Source organism: Homarus americanus, unplaced genomic scaffold (assembly GCF_018991925.1).
Source record: "Homarus americanus isolate GMGI-L3 unplaced genomic scaffold, GMGI_Hamer_2.0 scaffold24694, whole genome shotgun sequence".
Lineage (NCBI taxonomy): Eukaryota > Metazoa > Arthropoda > Malacostraca > Decapoda > Nephropidae > Homarus > Homarus americanus.
Window position 1 is genome coordinate 9177863 of NW_024732780.1, and position 19060 is coordinate 9196922.

A 19060-nucleotide genomic window follows, 5' to 3' on the forward strand; every position below is an offset into this window, starting at 1 on the left:
TCAAGGATGTCTGAGCAGGATGACATGCACAAGCACAGACATGAGTAAAGATGAACACAAAAGCACAAAGGTTGTAGAGATATGCACTAAACATGGTATAGTATAGAGTAAATTGCAACATTGTAACGTATATAGAACAGATATACAAAACTCAAGAACAAAAACATGGAACCTCATTTAAGAACAAAAAGAAAGCTAAAGTAATCGATGTAAACAAAACAAGTAATCAAGTCTAAAAAAATCACGAGTGTAAAGAGGAACAGGCGCATGGTCAATAAAAATAGGAGACAATTAAAATAAGCAAACTACAGTGAACTAACACTCATCTGAATGGTTTAGTGTACATGTGAGTAGACAGGAATGACATAAAATAGTCCCAGAACCAAACTCAAGTAACCAAGGAAGGCGGAGTGTGAAGCTGGAGTCAACTTTGGGCAGCTTGGTATAAACAATAGGAAGAAAGCTGCATTTGTTTACAGTGCGACAGTACAAACAACAGCAAACAGTAGTACATAATAAAATATAGAGTACAATACTGATACAAACAAAAGATTAAGTAAAACAAGAACCAAAAAATAAGAAAAACGAGTAAAATTGAGTTAAAATAGCACAAACAAGAGTAAACAGAACACAGTAAACAAGAGTACGTACCACTTGACGCAAGATTCGAACAGGTCAAAGCAAACAAGACTAAAGCATTACAGAACAAAAGAGATCAATAAAGAAATTAGACGTACTGTTTGAGCGGATCAGTGTCTGGGGGTCGGCCAACGGGCAGCTTGAGGTACAGTAGGAACTTCTCCACATCAGAAAGTTGGCTCACTTGCTGTACCAGACTCTCCACAACGCACTTACTCCCCACACTGTAAGAAAACAATACTCCAGTTTAGTGTTTATGCCTTTAAAACAAACCTATACTTAATTTTGGCTTTTTAAAATAAACTTAGCCCTTTTAAATACCTCACAGCAGAATAAAGGGTTTCTATTTAATAAAACTTGTTACTCTACATAATTATATAAACCTACAGACAAGACCCCATACTATCCATTCTTGTTCTACAGTATCCAACTAGCCTTAATACTATCCACTTCACTAAAACATTACCCGACAAGTGCCTTCAGCTGGCTAAAAAACTATCCCACCTAACCTCTTATATTATCCAATTTACCCCAGCACTGTACTATTAAACTGCTCTGCCTCTATCCCTACATTATCCACTCTATCCAACATTATCCACTAACCTACCCCTTACATTATCCACTAACCTACCCCTTACATTATCCACTAACCTACCCCTTACATTATCCACTGGCTTATCCCCCCCCATAATACGAGCCCCGACGCGACCCCCTTAGACTTGAATCTATTCCCCAGTTCCGTCCATTGAAGTCGTGTTCCCCAGTTTCGCCGGGACCACAACAAGCGTCCAAATAATAATCTCACGCTGTTATACGCCACGTTATAGGGATTAAATCACCTTATTGTTGTGATTATTGTTATTGTTACATGCTACTTGCCACAGTATTATTCTTAAGGGGTGTTATTATTGTTCTTATCACAGTTGTTATTATGTGTTTTAGTTTATTTTGGGTTGTCGCTCTTATATCATTATTACTATTGGTCTTTTTACTCTAAATATTAAATTTCTAAGTATTTTAATCTCAAATGAATATAAAATTATTACACAAGGACTGCATAACAACTGTTAAAAGCCATGAGTTAATGAACTTACAAGTCAACAATTATCAACGAATAAAAGGCTTAATTATGTAATTAAACCAACAACTATGACTGAATGTTAAAAGAGCAATTAGCATATCACCGTTATAAGGGGCTTAATTAATTACACGTGTCAACCCCAAAAAAATAAGACAATAGTAACTACCAATGATTTCAAGTGACTCGAATAAAAAAATACTTGCTAACCATTGTTATATATGAATAAATTAACACCAACTAAATTAAACCTGATAAAATCTATCATTGGAAGCCAAATAGTATCTAATTTACCAAAAACTAAATTTGATTAATGTTATACTACTCACGAATTTTTTTATCACACTTGCAGCCTAATACTGTACAACATTGTAAACAAACTACATAAGATGTACGGTTTGTAAATAAAATACTTCAACGTTGTAATCTAATCCATATAAGTGTAGATAACATATTTAAGTGTGATTCTATACACGGAGAAAGAGGAGACGGGCAATTTAACACAAGGATACCATCAAAGTGCGTTAAATATGGATGCCACACGAACCACCCACACACACCACCACACGTAACTGAGGCACACTAGGTAAAGGTCAGGGACGCCAGGAATAGGGTGTTGCAGTTAGTGACCCTATCACTTTGGTTAATTCTTGGCATAGCCTGACACTACCCACCATAACAAAAATATAAAGTCAAGCCAATAATGTTTATACTAGTGGTACGCGGCCAAACGTAACCTCAGGTATAAATATCATTCCAGGGCAATTATTAATAAGTATTGAAATCCAGAGAGATATAATTCATAAACATAATATAGAAAACGAATTGAATTATATAATGTGTTTGGTGTGTGGGAGGAGACAGGCAACAAATGATCACATCCCTTCCTCAACCAACATTCCACTAAGCATGACCTTGGCCGCTGAGAATTGATGTGCGGGGTAAATATGACGTCACGTTAGACAAGCATTCCACACTTCATATCTGCGTCACACCTACCCATTCTCCTGATATTTATTTTCTTATAAGTAAAACACAAAAAAATATAGAAGCCATTTTAAAATACCAAACAAAATATTAATGTTTATTACAGCGAAGCGCAACAGGTTGAAGCAAATAAGACTCAATTACAAAATGATAGTTAATTTGAATGTTAAATTAACACAATATCTGGGATCACATGAAGATTAGCCCCTCTCAAGGTTATTCTAACTAATGATTAAACACCTTAATGCTACTTAGCGGGTTCAATAGGTTGAATCGAAAGCTAATATTAAAATGAAAATAGGGTAATAGATTAATAAATGGGGTAATAGGGATATTTAACATGACGCTTTCACAAATTAGTTTTAAACTCAAAGAAGATCTACAAAACAAGAGCGAGGCTAAATCTCAGAAGACACTCGTTCACGAGTACGGCTGTCAACAACCGGTATAGTTTACCTCGAGTGGGTAGTGAATGTGGAGACGGTGGAAAAGTTTGAAGCAAAATTAGATAAATACTGGAAAAATCAACAAGTATATAATTTTAGGGCACAATTATCCGCCACACACAGCCACCGTCTGAGTAGAGAAGAGGCTATTGAGCTGGAGTCACAGGCGTGAGCCTCTTCCAGAAGATCATCTGTGAGTAAAATTATAACCAAATGATAGCGGCAAAAACAGGTCGGTTTAAAAATTGTGACAATAGCCTCATTTAAAGACTGAATAGGTTGGTTTAAACTCTTCCTCAGCTAAACACTATACGTAAGGTGGTCTAAACAATGCTGGTTTCAACACTAACGGCAGGCTTGTCTAAACACTTCACGAACTGGTCTAAAGAGTGTAACACCAAGCTGATCTATTCAAATAACAGTATGGTCTAAACATTGCATTAACAGACTGGGCTAGGCTAAACAAAGAACGTAGTTACTGATCTACGAAGCAACACTGGTCTAGATATGGTAAATGGTTTATCTAAATAATGCAAATATATGTCTTACACAACACACATACTGGTCTATACATTGTTGATAAAGGTTGGTGGTCATATTAGTAAACGACAGGTATAAACACACGCATCAACTTGATAAGTGTTCAAGGGGCCGGCACGTCCAAACACTACCAAATATGTTTACTCATAAAAAAACACTCGTAAAATGTGGCACTTGGTATAACAAAAACGTCTCCATACACTAACTACACACACACACACACATATACAGTATATATTCCCGGTGCTACACATATTACATTATTATACTCCTGGCAGTTTTTTTTTACCTTCATACTACACAGTAAACACACACACACACACATACGTCTGGCGGCACGGTTCTATGCTTCCTGGAAGCTTCCACATCACTTAATGTGTCTTATTAAAAACTTGTACACCCTGAAATAATTGGCACCGTTAACGCAAGACTCTACGCACACAGTATAAACTTGAAATGTTCCCCATTCTACAGTTTGGTCTAATTCATTTAAGATATCTTATAACCAAACCAAACGCTACCATAAGTTAAGTTTGGTAGCTCAGTAAAGAAGCTATTTATTAACAGTTTGTATTATGAGCAACACACACACACACGTTTTAAGATATATAACACAATACAATGCCAATGGTTGAGGCAGACACCCATGTAAATTTATACCGTTATGTTAAATAAGACTAACTTCAGATATGGCGCGCTACTGGCAGAGATCACCTTGTTAACGCGCGACACGAAGAACTATATATCCTCTCTAACATGACCATCACCTGTGTACCGTGTTAGTTAATCCTACCTTGGATTATACAAGACGAAATTTCTGTGCTCGTATCCCTCCATCTGGCCGACATTTGCCTCAGCTTACTTGTAAACACTCGGGTTAAGTGAACACAAACACACGTATTTCCGTAGTTTAATGACTCACTATAAGAGAGAAAAGAGGAAGAAAGATAAGAATCCAAACCACACACACACACAATTATCGCTCCCACTTTCGCCCCGTCACCCACCACCACATTACCGCACCTGCACTGTACGGTAATCTTTACTGTTTGTTCCGTCTACCTCCTCCTTTGTTTCTCTCACTTTCTACTTCTCCCTCTAAATTATCGCCCATACCCCCCCCCCCCCACAATGTAAGGGAGATAGGGGGAAGGGAGAAGAATATTAGTCTAGGAGAAATAATTTGACGCAACGCACGACCATCGGAGTCCTCGCCTATGTCAACAAGACCCTACAACTTCCTAAATGCTAAAGAAACACAGGTATCTTAATAAGGCTTAAAATATAGGGTTGTCGGTCAATTTTACCTTCCCTTCCCCCTTTCCCTCTACATAACGGATGAAAATGGGTCTTAGGGGGAGGGAAGGGGGATGAATAAAGTGAGGGGGTGTGAGGGAAGCATGACGCGAACTGGTCGGATTGTGTAAGCCAGTGAACTCGACTATAGGGCCATGTTGCCAAATCTCTCAATATCGTCAGTTCTCCCAAATACATCCACCACTACTACTACTACTACCGCTATTATTACTACTATTCCATCTGCTATCGTTACTACTATCAGGATGGGGGCGATAAATCAGTTTGCTATTCAGATAAAACGACTTTCTGTATTGTCAACACTACACTATCCTTCCACCACCACACCGTTGCCACTTTCTCCTCTCCTACTACTACTATTAAGAGGGCGGAACGGTGAGGGGCGGCTGAGTTACATAACAATTTTCTTAAGGGTTTCTCCATCGTGCCCATCGTTGTCCCTAGAGAAACACATGTGGTGAGGTGTAGCTTATTGACCACCACACACACACACACTACAACGGTGCTGATGTTACTACTACGACTATTATTTTTTTAGAATGGCCTCCAGCCTCCCCCAATAGCCATACCATCGCCATTTTATTACCTTAATATTAAATATCTTAATACATAAGTAGCTATCTTAGCTGTATTGAGTTAGTTGAGTCGCAGATCTATGCGGCATTCAGTAACTGTAGCCTCATAGTCAATATCTGCAACTGTTGTCGGCTTTGGGGCCGATGCTCTCGTTCCCCTGAGGCAGAGCACAGCCGACCGAAGGAGAGAGGACAGTCGACATCTCATCCAGGCTGTAACATAACTTCTGGGCTGCTGCTTCTGTTCGGATATCACCTCCGCGAGTCTGGCGTAGAAGCATCTTGCACTTGGTCCCATCCCACCAGAGATTGTGAACACTAGAGGAGTGAAGCATCGAGAGCTAAGTTACGGTGACATGCGGCCATGGGATCAAAAACCCTGATGTCGAAGAAGGCTCACTGTCCCTGCGTCCAGAATCCTCAGCACTGACGTCAACACAGGCTTCGTTAGATGTGTTTGAAGTCCTACGTTGGAAAATCTTACCGTCCAATGGAAGGAGGGTCGGTTCAACCCTGACATCACGGCAGATTTCCTTCAACATATTTCCTGAGATCCCTTACTTCGTTATGCCTACTACAACTATTATTATTATTATTGTTGCTTTAGTAATAGTGGCAGCATCAGTGTTATTTCATTAGGTTTAAGACTAGATTACGTTAGATGTGGTGAGATTTGGTTAGGTTAAATTAAATAGGGTTAGGTTTGGTTTAGTTAGGTTAGGTTGTGCTTGGTTAGTTTTAGTTAGGATAAATTACATTAGATTTCGATGTGTTCGGTTAGGTTTGGTTTAGTTTCGGTGTGTTAGGTTAGGTTTGCACCACACTGGGTTACGTATCGTCTTGTGAGATAGGTGATGTTCTTCAAGGTCTTAGTGAGTTATTTATTTACGAGATTCTTTAACGTTTTGGGGGTGATTAAGTTGAGAATTATGAGGGTGAAAGTCATAGTTGTAGTAATGTGTTAATACCACCGTTGAGAGAGAGGGAGACGCCGTGTAGTTTAAATTAAATTATTATTTATCGTGTTAGACAGCAAGATACACATCACACACACGCACATATACAAAGCACAATAAACGTAAACTGCACTGAGCATCGGTATTATAGAAGCTGACAAAGTGGAGGAGCCGCGTGCCTTGCTTACATTGACGGCCTGCGAACTATACCGAAAAATAGGGAATACAGGTCTATAAGTATTGGAAAAGAGAATTAGACTAACTAAGCTAACAGGAGAGTGTGTGAATTATTACGAACAAAAGCTGATTTGAATATAATCTATAAATATGGTAACGAACGCGCAAACTTTGACTCACTGTGTTAGCTTGGGATCGCTGTGATGTGACGAGACTTCACCATCATCCTGGCTTTGTTGTCGGGATGGAGAAGTGTTTTTCGTCATCGTTCTCAAGGGATATGGATAACAATGGAAAAGGGGTTTTTACCATTAAAGTTTATACGGAGATCCTCACACACACACACACGCGCGCTGTACTCCGTGTTAGCTAAAAAAAAAAAAAAAAAAAACAATAATGGGCTCTGACGTCCAGCACGACCTAGGTTTTGACAACGAGTCGACATAAACTCCATTGCTTCAAAGAGTCGTCTCGTTTCTGGCCTTGTAACTGATAGATTAAGCTATGGAAGGCCATCTAACGTGTCCACAAGACACTATGGAATGTTCCCAGATAATTAGTTAATGTTTTAGAGAGTTTATGTGACCAGGAAGAGATTATGGTGTCGTCATTGCCAGAACTCGCTTGGGCTACACACACATATCTCTGGCAAGTGGCAGGCTCGGGCAATGTTGTGGACATTATGTAATAATCTTTAATAGCCCCAAAAATTGTAACATTATATTGCAGTGTGTAAAAAGCAGTCAAGGACTTCATGCTTCGTTACACAACTAATGAGGAATTGTGAATGTTTAACGTTCTTTTTGGGGGGGTTGAGGAAGATATCAATTACACTTAACAGAATCAGTAATCTCTAAGAGGGAATTCATGTTGTTTTGTAGTTGAAAGAACCACTTACATTTACTTAAAAAGAAGCGCAATTGCCTCTACCAGGTATTGTGTTGCTGGTGACAAATTATGGCCTGCATCTTCACACCAACTAGCTAAAACCCCTGTATGTGTTTTTGTGCTAGAGAATTCACAAACAATAACGTTAAGAGGCATTAAGGTAGGTAGGTAGGTAGGGGTGTGTGTGTGTGTGTGTGTGTGTGTAAAACCGCAAACTCATCAAGACTAGAGTATAAAATTTAGCCTTTTATTTCTAAGCACAGTTTCTAAATACAACCCAGCAGTGTGTGTGTGGCACAGGTGTAGAGCGAGTGTCTGTGAGTGGGGGGGAAGAGAAGAGAAAGAGGGTGTAGTGTGCGGGTGGGTGTGACTGCGAACAAATATATAACCCAGCAACATGGCAAGCTGAAGCGGTGTGGTCTCCCTAGTAAATTATTTCCCCGAATAATTAAATCAATCGCCGAGTTTAGACTACAAAGGAGAAAAAAGAGAGAGTATAGATGTAAAATATGTGTGTGTGTGTAGGAGGAGAAAGAGTGAGGGAATGACAACCCAGCAACAAGGCAAAAGATATGGCAACGTGGTCTCCCGGCTCGCTTAGCTACCCTACATTCCACTTCCGTCTTTCAACACCAACCTCTTCCTCCACCGCCAGCCACCTACTCTACTGCGAACACGGTGGATGTAGGGCGGGTATGCTACTTGAGGGAGACAAGTTAAAACCCCAGGGTGTTATATATACTGTACCAGGTTATAAAACAGTGATACTCCTTTGTGCTGACACCCACAGAGACCCGGCGTTGCCAAACCTCAATATTATCACCTATTCAAACCTTCCAATTCATACATTATACACACATAGAGCTAACTGTTCATCATCTTAATAGTGGATAAATTACAACAGTTAAATACATAAGAGGAAATATATGATAATCGGTGGCACTGCAGCGGACATTAACGTTCCATCTGTTAAAACCACCGAGAGAATTAATGTTAATTGTTCTGTACATTAAACACAAACAGCTAACTAAAGCTTAACGTGACAATGAATACAACATAAGCAAAACATAAAACAGTTTGATATCCTTGAGAGCTCTTGAGTATTTTTTTTTGTAACCACGCGACAAATTCACTCAACCTGACACCACAATTAACGAACGTCTTTAAAAATACTTATAATTAAAATCTTCTAAACATTTTACTCAAAAGTACCAACGAATAATAATCTTGATAATTATTACGACATCTTGATAACATGGGAACCGTTGTTATCACACCACCGTTGTTATAACCTTCAAATTCATTCCATCTCAAGCCTTCTAACAAAATTACCCCACGTTCTAATTTAAACCAATAATGATTTGTTCAACTCACACAGCTAATTTAACTAATACAAACGCAGATATAAAACGACATTAATACTTGGTTTAGTAAATAGTGACTTGAGAGAGAGAGAGAGTTTGGTTTTAGTAATGACAGCTATCAGGAAATTGGTGTGCAGGACAACGGGTGGGAAAGAGAGAGGGAGGGAAAATGGAGAATGGAAGAGGTGGTGAAGGGGAGAGTGGGAGAGATGAAGGGGGAAGAGGATGCTGTGTGAGAGGTGAACCACTGGTATAATGTTCAACAATTACCTAGAACCACAAATACTCCTCACTAATTCCCTAGAACCACAAATACTCCTCACTAATTCCCTAGAACCACAAATACTCCTCACTAATTCCCTAGAACCACAAATACTCCTCACTAATTCCCTAGAACCACAAATACTCCTCACTAATTCCCTAGAACCACAAATACTCCTCACTAATTCCCTAGAACCACAAATACTCCTCACTAATTCCCTAGAACCACAAATACTCCTCACTAATTCTCCATAAACCAGAAGCAATATACGCTTCCTCAATGCTACACAGTGACGGAACAGGAGTCGAGACAGAAGTTAGTCGCGTGTGGAGAGGCGAACGTCTGATGATATAAACCTCTTGACTACCAACACCTTCCAGTTCGCGATGTTTTATTTATTTTCATTTTTTTTTTACTATTGGGACACATACTTTATTCCTGGAGCCATTTTCCATACCTTAATGCTAGCTTAACCTCTAATAATGTCTTCCTAGCAAAATAAAACTGGTGCCATGGTTCATTTCTTATATTCTAACCTGACCTGACCTGACCTGACCTGACCTGACCTAACCTGACCTGACCTGACCTGACCTCTCAAACGACTATGTGTACTGAGGCTGTTGGAGTCATTATGGTTCTATATAGTATTCGACATTATTAAACGACGTTATAGAAGCAAGGAAAGATGGTAGAGGTTGTGAACAAGATATAACGAAACTGGGTAGTGGTGAATGGGGGAACGCATAACGAATCACGGTAGAGACGCAACGTATAACTAAACCTCTAAAACGACAACAGGTTCGCTATTCGTTCTGTAGGCTACATGACCTAGTACTTAAGAGTTCAGGTTTGGTTAGGTTAAGGTTTAGATTAGGTTAGACAAGGGTTTAAGGCAAGGTTAGGTTTAATAAGGGTTTAGGTTAAGTTAGGTAAGGGTTTAAGTTAAGCTAGGCTCGATTAGGGTTTAGTCTAGGTTAGGTTATCTTACTAACTCCCCTAAACGTAAAAAAAAAAAGTGAGGAAATATCCGAGAAGTGAGAAGTAGACGCCAGCGTTCCTCCTTGATAACTCTTAGTAACATACCACCATTCCTCTACCACACGGAACACTGTCTGGCCACCTAAGGAAAGGAAATACTACTTGCCGTTAAGGGTTAAGCCGTCTGATGCAATCCATTCTAACATTAATATATAAATTATAAATTAACAATAAATATAAAGGAATTCAAACTACAACAAAATACCCAATACTCATTATGTTGTGGAAGGGAGGTGAAATATTTTTTAATGACTTAACATTTATCTTTGCTGTTTTTTTAATTTATCAAATATTATGGAAAGAGAATTATGGTGTATTTACAGATTGATTGATAGCCTTTACAATATACTGTATTAAATATTTAAACATAACCTAATCAATTTAAGTTCGTATTCCTAATTCCCAGAATCTAATGCAACGAACCACAATATTTACACCAACTCTCCTGCAACAGATTTTTAATAATAATAATAATAATAATAATAATAATAATAATAATAATAATAATAAACTAAAAAAAACCCGCTCTAGTACAAAACCCAAATTGACCCATTTACCACAGGTTCTGAAGTGATGCACGATTCGACAGGGTGTAGCAAATAGTATGGAGAAGTACGCAGCAATGTGTGTGTGCGTGCTTAGGTACTCACAGTTGAATAAGCAAGCTGGAAGTTGAGCGACCGCAGAGGAGAGTACAGTCAGCACACACACAACTGTACCACCAGTTATCTACGCCCACTCAGTCAGTAGGTTCCCACACAGCAAGGCCTTCTGACACCTCAACTCTTTCTAATCATTATATCAGGTTAAAATGGGTTAGGTTGAGTTTAAAGTGAGGTTTGTTTAAGTAAGGGTTAAGTTAGGGTTTAGGCCAGTTTAGGTTCAATAAGGTTTTAGGATAATTTAAGTCAGGGGGTTAAGTTGCTATTAGGTTAAGTCGGGAACTATGTTAAACTAGGTTAAGTAGAAATTTAGATTAGAGTAAATTAGCCCTGAGGATTTAGTTAGGTACGGGGGTTAAGGTAGGTGATTTTTTTTTTACCCTACGGCCGTGTTATATTGAAGTTATCATGTAATATGGGCAGGTGTCTCACCGGCACCCACCCTCCTACCAGCTAGGCCATCTAATAAACCTTTATGTATAAAACTAAACAAATAATGTAATTGAAATACTATGTAACATTCAGTGCCATAATATCCTGACCACGGGGGGTTAATTATTATGACCCGTTGTAAACTCTACTCTGTAATCCTTTTGCGCTACCGCTCACAGGATGAGTGTGGGGTGCACTGTAAACGGCAAAATCAAAATCAATCATCTAATAACACGGTACCTTGGCGAGTCAAACTTTAAGATACTGTATAATTATGATAAATCTCTGGTACAGTTTCGTGGCGAGGAAGAGTATAGGAGGAGGAAGGGAGTTTAGAGAGTAGGAAGAAGCGGGAGGAGTGGGCAGGTCCTCTTAATACGCGCTGTCGTCAACAGAGGCGCCACCGATTTCACCTAAATTTTCACTCCGACCACTTTCTACTGACTACCCCCCGGAGCGTGTGTGTACGTACACCTTCACCTCCACACACAATTGGGCATCTCCTGTGTTCATCTCCACACATACACACCTGGACGTGTTTTGGGCATGTACACGTTTATTTTAGCTCTTGTGAACATCTGTTGTTTGTTTACATGTTCATATGCACACACGTGAACATCTGAGTGAACATGTTCATCTCCACACATATGAACGTCTCCTGTGTGTATACCTCTTCATCTACACACACATGTCCTCTCCACTCACCAAACCATCACCCCAGGATGCCCTAAACCGCACTACGCTTGTCAACATCCGTTCACAATCGGAATAAAAACTCTATTTCCCAAGTTCATTTTTAAACATCTTCACCATTAATCAAACTATTCTTACTTCTGAATTATTTTATTATTCACGATTTTGTTACATCTATAAATTAGTGAAGTGAATCAATATTTACTGTAACCATTGTGTTTTTTCAATCGCGAATACCTTACCAACTCTTGTATTACAGCGCGTCAAAAAATCAAGGTCTTTCAACGCGTATTTCTTTACTAATAAATACACTACTCAACAACAATTAAAAATGAAGAGAGACACACACACACACATCCCTCTGGGGTTATGTGGTGTAGGATATATAGCTCACAGCAGGCTACTATTATTATTCCCAGGCAGTACACGGTATAAACAGCGTCAACCAACTCGGCAGAGGCGCGGTACTGTTGACAAATAACAATGAACCACTGACCACCACAAATGCCAGAGGTGACTTAAAACTGGTGGGTGGTTGGTTGGTTAGTTTGGCCCAACCTTATTTAGCAACTAGGTACTACAGCGTGTTTTTTAAGTACAATCAACTTTTAGACTACAATTCATTTTCTATTAGTGCCCCTGATTTTAAAACCTCATCCAAATTGGCTTAAAAAGGGTAAAATTCCCTACTAGTTTTTAATCCTTCCCCTCCCCCATTTAGGCTAAGCCATTTCCTTGATATTTTGGGGAAATTTTTTCAGTCTTTACCTCATTGAAAAAAAAAATCATCGATGCTAGTACTTACAATATTACCAGTCTGGAGCATTTAATAGCTTAGCTAGTGAACTTAATATTACCATCACAGAATACCGCCAATAGCCTAGCTAGTGAACTTAATATCCCTGGAATACTGCCAACAACTTGTCAAAAACCAAACAATTGGCAAACAGTTACAGCTGATGCTCGCCAATTATGTCACACCTAAACGGGATCAACATCACCCACATGATAAATGGGCCTCACCGTACCAAAATGAGCTATTAATGAATGGGATTTAAGGGCGTAATGGACGAGTAATGGGTTAATCAGCACTAAACACATTACCGCGTCAGAACCAAAACACACACGATTGTGGTTGATTTGATTGGAATGAGTGAATTGTTATATTTGATGTACTTTTGACGTTAGGATACACAGGGTAGGTATATAATGTACAGTATATAATTAATCTTATCTAACCCCACTCAGTCATATTTGTGTAGTATAAGATATATATTGCCCTCAATAAAGAAGGGGGGTACTGCGTTTTTGTACCTCGTAGTACCCGCATTCTTTGTATGTTGCATTTTATACGTAAATCTTTTTTATTACTTGAATAAAAGTGGTTTGTTAATAATAAAGATTCGTATCATCATTTATATAAGCATTAAAAAGTCCTTGATGGCCACTCAGAGCCTTTGGAGGACCCCCTGCTAAGCTAGGCTAGATTCCACGAGGTTCCTTGCACAGCGCTGTGTTGAGTTGTCAGTGATGTTGAAATTCTGATCTTACTACGATCACCATCATCTGATATCTGGCCTTAGTAATCTTCATAGGTATCATGCAAAGAAAGCAAAACGTTCCTCGCAGCCTGAACAAGACAGCTATTTTTAGTGGTTGAAATCTTGAGCTGCGGGCTGGCGACATGTTGAGGCGTTTTAACCAATTATGACCCTTGACATTTATACTACCCACTAGTGTCTGTATTTTTTACCAGCGCCAAAGCCAGTACCCTGACAAGTAGGAATGATATACAAGTATAAGTGGAACCCCAGGCAACTTGGCAAGCAAGACGGGGTGAGGAGATGAATAACAATGAACACATCTGGGCACACGGAGGCAAGGTGCAGCCTAACCGACTCTGCCCAACGTTACAATAAAGGCTCCGTGATCACCCGTACAAGATTGTATGATCTATATTATTCGCAGGTGAAGACATATGAATGTACCTCCTTGACTTACGGAAAAAATAATTACGAACTAATCAGATACAGAAATAAAACTAACTAAATACGTTCACTTTACATTATTAAATAAAATTTAGGTGTAGCATCTTTGAAATAGATCCTTTACCCTCCTTTAATACTACTACTACTACTACTACTACTACTACTACTACTACTACTACTAATAATAATAATCTACCAACATGAGGAATATACCAAAGTGATTAGTCTTCAAGCCGCGCCTCTTACTGCCCATTCAAACCTAAAATGCTAAAACTACCACATGACAATTCCAAGAGCAGTATTCACATTCCTTATTATCTATCATTACTATGCCTAATAACTATAAACAATAAATATATAACGATAATATTTAAAGATATAAAAAAATGATCAATATCAAATGAGAATCTGAATATATTTTTCTTAGCTAGGATGATAACTTGTGTATAATGGAAGGGGAGAGAAAATAACATCTCAAGCAATACCGGATTATTATTATTATTATTATTATTATTATTATTATTATTACTGTATTATTATTATTATTACTTAACATTTTCCACACATATATATTTCTTTACTCATTATATTTCTATCAGTTGATGATAACACTGCTAGTAAGGTTATTAATGACCTCAAAGATCTGTTAAGTAGAGCCATTAATGGTCTTAGGAGTGCCAACTATTATAAATCCAGGTGCCACGGAGCATAACCACCCCAGGCGTGCCAACCTCCGTGTATTAGAGCCCAGGGCTACCAACCGCAGAGTATATTTAGCTCGCAGCAGCCAGGAGTGCCAACCGTGATACGCTAATAACCGCTAGGGGTGCCAACCTCATGTATTAATACCCTGAGAGTGCTAATTGTGGTCCGTTCATAACCCAGGGATGCCAACCTGATGGGACACAGGCATACAAACTACAATGTATGAAAATCACAGTGCCAGAAGTGCCAACTGATGCATTTATACCTCAGGAATGCCAACCGTGATACATTAATACCCCCAAGTGTGCCAACCTCATGTTTTATTAGTTCAGGGATGCCAACCTTTACGACAGAAGCTCAGGGGTACCAACTGTGGTCTTATCCTTGAACATGGTACAATATTCCCGAGTGGGGGGGGGCTGGTTGTGTGGGAGGGGAGGGGAGTGAGAGGGGTTGTGGTTGTGTGGGAGGGGAGGGGAGTGAGAGGGGTGAGGGGTGAGAGGGTGAGGGTGAGAGGAGGGGAGGAGGTGGGAGGGGAGGAGGGGGAGGTGGGGAGGGGTGAGGGGAGGGAGGAGGGGAGGTGGAGGGAGGTGGTGAGGGGAGGTGAGGAGGGGGTGGGTGAGGGGGAGGTGAGGAGGGAGGGGAGGGAGGAGGGGTGAGGGGAGGGGGAGGAGGGTGAGGGGAGGTGAGGAGGGGTGAGGGGAGGTGAGGAGGGAGGAGGTTGGAGGGGGTAGTGTGGCCAGGGTCTTGTGAAGTGTTAGGTCAACAAACGTACCCAAGGGGGACACACACACACACACACACACACACACACACACACACACACACACACACACAATGAGTAAAACTATTAAATAAGTTAAAGTGTCAGGGGTGCCAACCTTCTCAGCAACAGAAGCAGGGTTGCCAACTGACCTCGTGCACATCACAAGATTCAATCACCAGGTCTGCCAACACTCCCGGTACTACATACACATCAGAGGTGCCAACTGGTGTCTCACACCACCTCCCTGACTTAAAACAATAAGGGCTGTCAACCGTACTGAAACTGCACACTTGGTAGTATCAGGGCTGCCAACACACACTCACACTCAGGACACCAGGGCTGCCAACACTCAGGACACCAGGGCTGCCAACACTCAGGACACCAGGGCTGCCAACACACTCATTATCTCACCTGTAAAAAAAAGATATTTCAAGAATTAGACGTAAAAGCATCTTAAGACATGAATGAGTGTAGTTAAGATATAAATGACCTTCCTTATCCCTCAACCTAACCTAACCAAACAAACCCTAACCTAACCAAACAAACCCTAACCTAACCAAACCCTAAGCTAACCTAACCAAACAAACTATATAAAATATTTGCAATTAGACAAAATTAAAACAATTCTCAGGTAACTAAAGATAAATTCTAAGTATACAAAGATTCATTTATATATACACTTATTTATAAAGAAGAGGCAGTATAAAAATAAATCCCCTCTCAACACCCAGCAATTAAGTGAACAAGAATTACCTAGACAGAGATGTATGACTGTACTGTACATACACAAATACGTACATAGCACACGTACACATACTATCATACCTCCACCCAAAGAGGAGATGTACATGACTGAATCGAGTATATAACAAGACTCCTCCTCCACCCACTCATCTGCCCCCCCACCCACCCGCCCACCCACCAAGTGCTTGATATATATTTATGGTGTCGTTGACTTTAGCCACCCACAGGCACCCCCACCCTCCCAGGCACTCCACCCACAGGCACCCTCCCTACCAGGCACTCCACCCACAGGCAACCTCCCTCCCAGGCACTCCACCCACAGGCAACCTCCTCCCAGGCACCTCACCCACAGGCAACCCTCCTCCCAGGCACTCCACCCACAGGCACCTCCCTCCCAGGCACTCCACCCACAGGCACCTCCCTCCCAGGCACTCCACCCACAGGCAACCCTCCCAGGCACTCCACCCACAGGCACCCTCCTCCCAGGCACCCACAGGCAACCCCCCAGGCACCCACCCACAGGCACCCACCCTCCCAGGCACTCCACCCACAGGCACCTCCCTACCAGGCACCCCACCCACAGGCACCCCTCCCTCCCAGGCACTCCACCCACAGGCACCCTCCCTCCCAGGCACTCCACCCACAGGTACCTCCCCACCAGGCACCCCACCCACAGGCACCTCCCCACCAGGCACACCCACCCACAGGCACCCTCCCCCTCCCAGGCACTCCACCCACAGGCACCCTCCCCTACCAGGCACTCCCACCCACAGGCACCCCCACCCTCCCAGGCACTCCACCCACAGGCACCTCCCTACCAGGCACTCCACCCACAGGCACCCCACCCCTCCCAGGCACTCCACCCACAGGCATCCCTCCCTCCCAGGCACTCCACCCACAGGCACCCTCCCCACCAGGCACTCCACCCACAGGCACCTCCCCCAGGCACCCACCCAGGCACCTCCCTCCCAGGCACTCCACCCACAGGCACCTCCCTCCCAGGCACTCCACCCACAGGCACCCACCCTCCCAGGCACTCCACCCACAGGCACCTCCCCCCAGGCACCCACCCAGGCACCCCCCTCCCAGGCACCTCCACCCACAGCACCCTCCCTCCCAGGCACTCCACCCACAGGCACCCCCTCCCAGGCACCCACCCACAGGCACCTCCCTCCCAGGCACTCCACCCACAGGCACCTCCCTCCCAGGCACCCACCCACAGGCACCCTCCCCTCCCCAGGCACCCACCCACAGGCACCCTCCCCCAGGCACTCCACCCACAGGCACCCTCCCTCCCCAGGCACCCACCCACAGGCACCTCCCCTCCCAGGCACTCCACCACAGCACCTCCCCCAGGCACTCCACCCACAGGCACCTCCTCCCAGGCACTCCACCCACAGGCACCTCCCTCCCAGGCACTCCACCCACAGGCACCCTCCCTCCCAGGCACTCCACCCACAGGCACCTCCCTCCCAGGCACTCCACCCACAGGCACCTCCCTCCCAGGCACCCACCACAGGCACCTCCCTCCCAGGCACTCCACCCACAGGCACCTCCCAGACTCACCCCAGGCACCTCCTCCCAGGCACCCACCCACAGGCACCCTCCCTCCCCAGCACCCACCCACAGGCACCTCCCTCTCCCCAGGCACTCCACCCACAGGCACCCCCTCCCAGGCACTCCACCCACAGGCACCTCCCCAGGCACCCCACCCACAGGCACCCTCCCCAGGCACACCCACAGGCACCCACCCTCCCAGGCACTCCACCCACAGGCACCCTCCCTCCCAGGCACCCACCCACAGGCACCTCCCAGGCACCCACCCACAGGCACCCCTCCCAGGCACTCCACCCACAGGCACCCCCTCCCAGGCACCCACCCACAGGGCCCTCCCTCCCAGGCACTCCACCACAGGCACCTCCTCCCAGGCACCCACCCACAGGCACCCCCCTCCCAGGCACTCCACCCACAGGCACCCTCCTCCCAGGCACTCCACCCACAGGCACCCTCCTCCCAGGCACCCACCCACAGGCACCCTCCTCCCAGGCACTCCACCACAGGCACCCCCCTCCCAGGCACTCCACACCCACAGGCACCTCCTCCCAGGCACTCCACCCACAGGGCACCCTCCCCTCCCAGGCACCCACCCACAGGCACCCACCTCCCAGGCACTCCACCCACAGGCACCTCCCTCCCAGGCACTCCACCACAGGCACCCCCCTCCCAGGCACTCCACCAGGCACCCCCTCCCAGGCACTCCACCCACAGGCACCCACCCTCCCAGGCACTCCACCCAGGCACCTCCCTCCCAGGCACTCCACCCACAGGCACCCTCCTCCCAGGCACTCCACCAGGCACCACCCTCCCAGGCACTCCACCCACAGGTACCCTCCCTCCCAGGCACTCCACCCACAGGCACCCACCCTCCCAGGCACCCACCCACAGGCACCCTCCTCCCAGGCACCCCACCCACAGGCACCCCCCTCCCAGGCACTCCACCCACAGGCACCTCCCAGGCACTCCACCCACAGGCACCTCCCTCCCAGGCACCCACCCACAGGCACCTCCCTCCCAGGCACTCCACCACAGCACCCCCCTCCCAGGCACTCCACCCACAGGCACCTCCTCCCAGGCACCCACCCACAGGCACCCCCCCGCACACACACACTCCATCTCCCCACACCCCCCACCTCCTCCCTCTCCCCACACACCCTCCATCTCCCACACACCCCCTCCTCCCCCACACACCCTTCACCTCCTCCTCCCCAACATACACTACCACCTTCACGTTTCCTTCCTCCAT

At 44.0% G+C, this 19060-nt stretch overlaps 1 protein-coding gene across 3 annotated transcripts in view; it reads right to left on the reverse strand.

Annotated features, from left to right (window-relative positions):
- The window catches only part of LOC121869082 (flocculation protein FLO11-like), a 125835-nt gene that overhangs the window by 25245 nt on the left and 81530 nt on the right, over positions 1 to 19060 (reverse strand). For 2 of the 3 annotated variants that reach the window (XM_042370222.1, XM_042370221.1), the window contains exon 2: positions 738 to 863. In XM_042370222.1, the coding sequence (XP_042226156.1) occupies positions 738 to 863 (126 nt within the window). Of the gene's footprint in view, positions 1 to 737; positions 864 to 15884; positions 15904 to 19060 lie in introns of those variants that run through there. The other variant, XM_042370223.1, reaches the window with a different exon arrangement.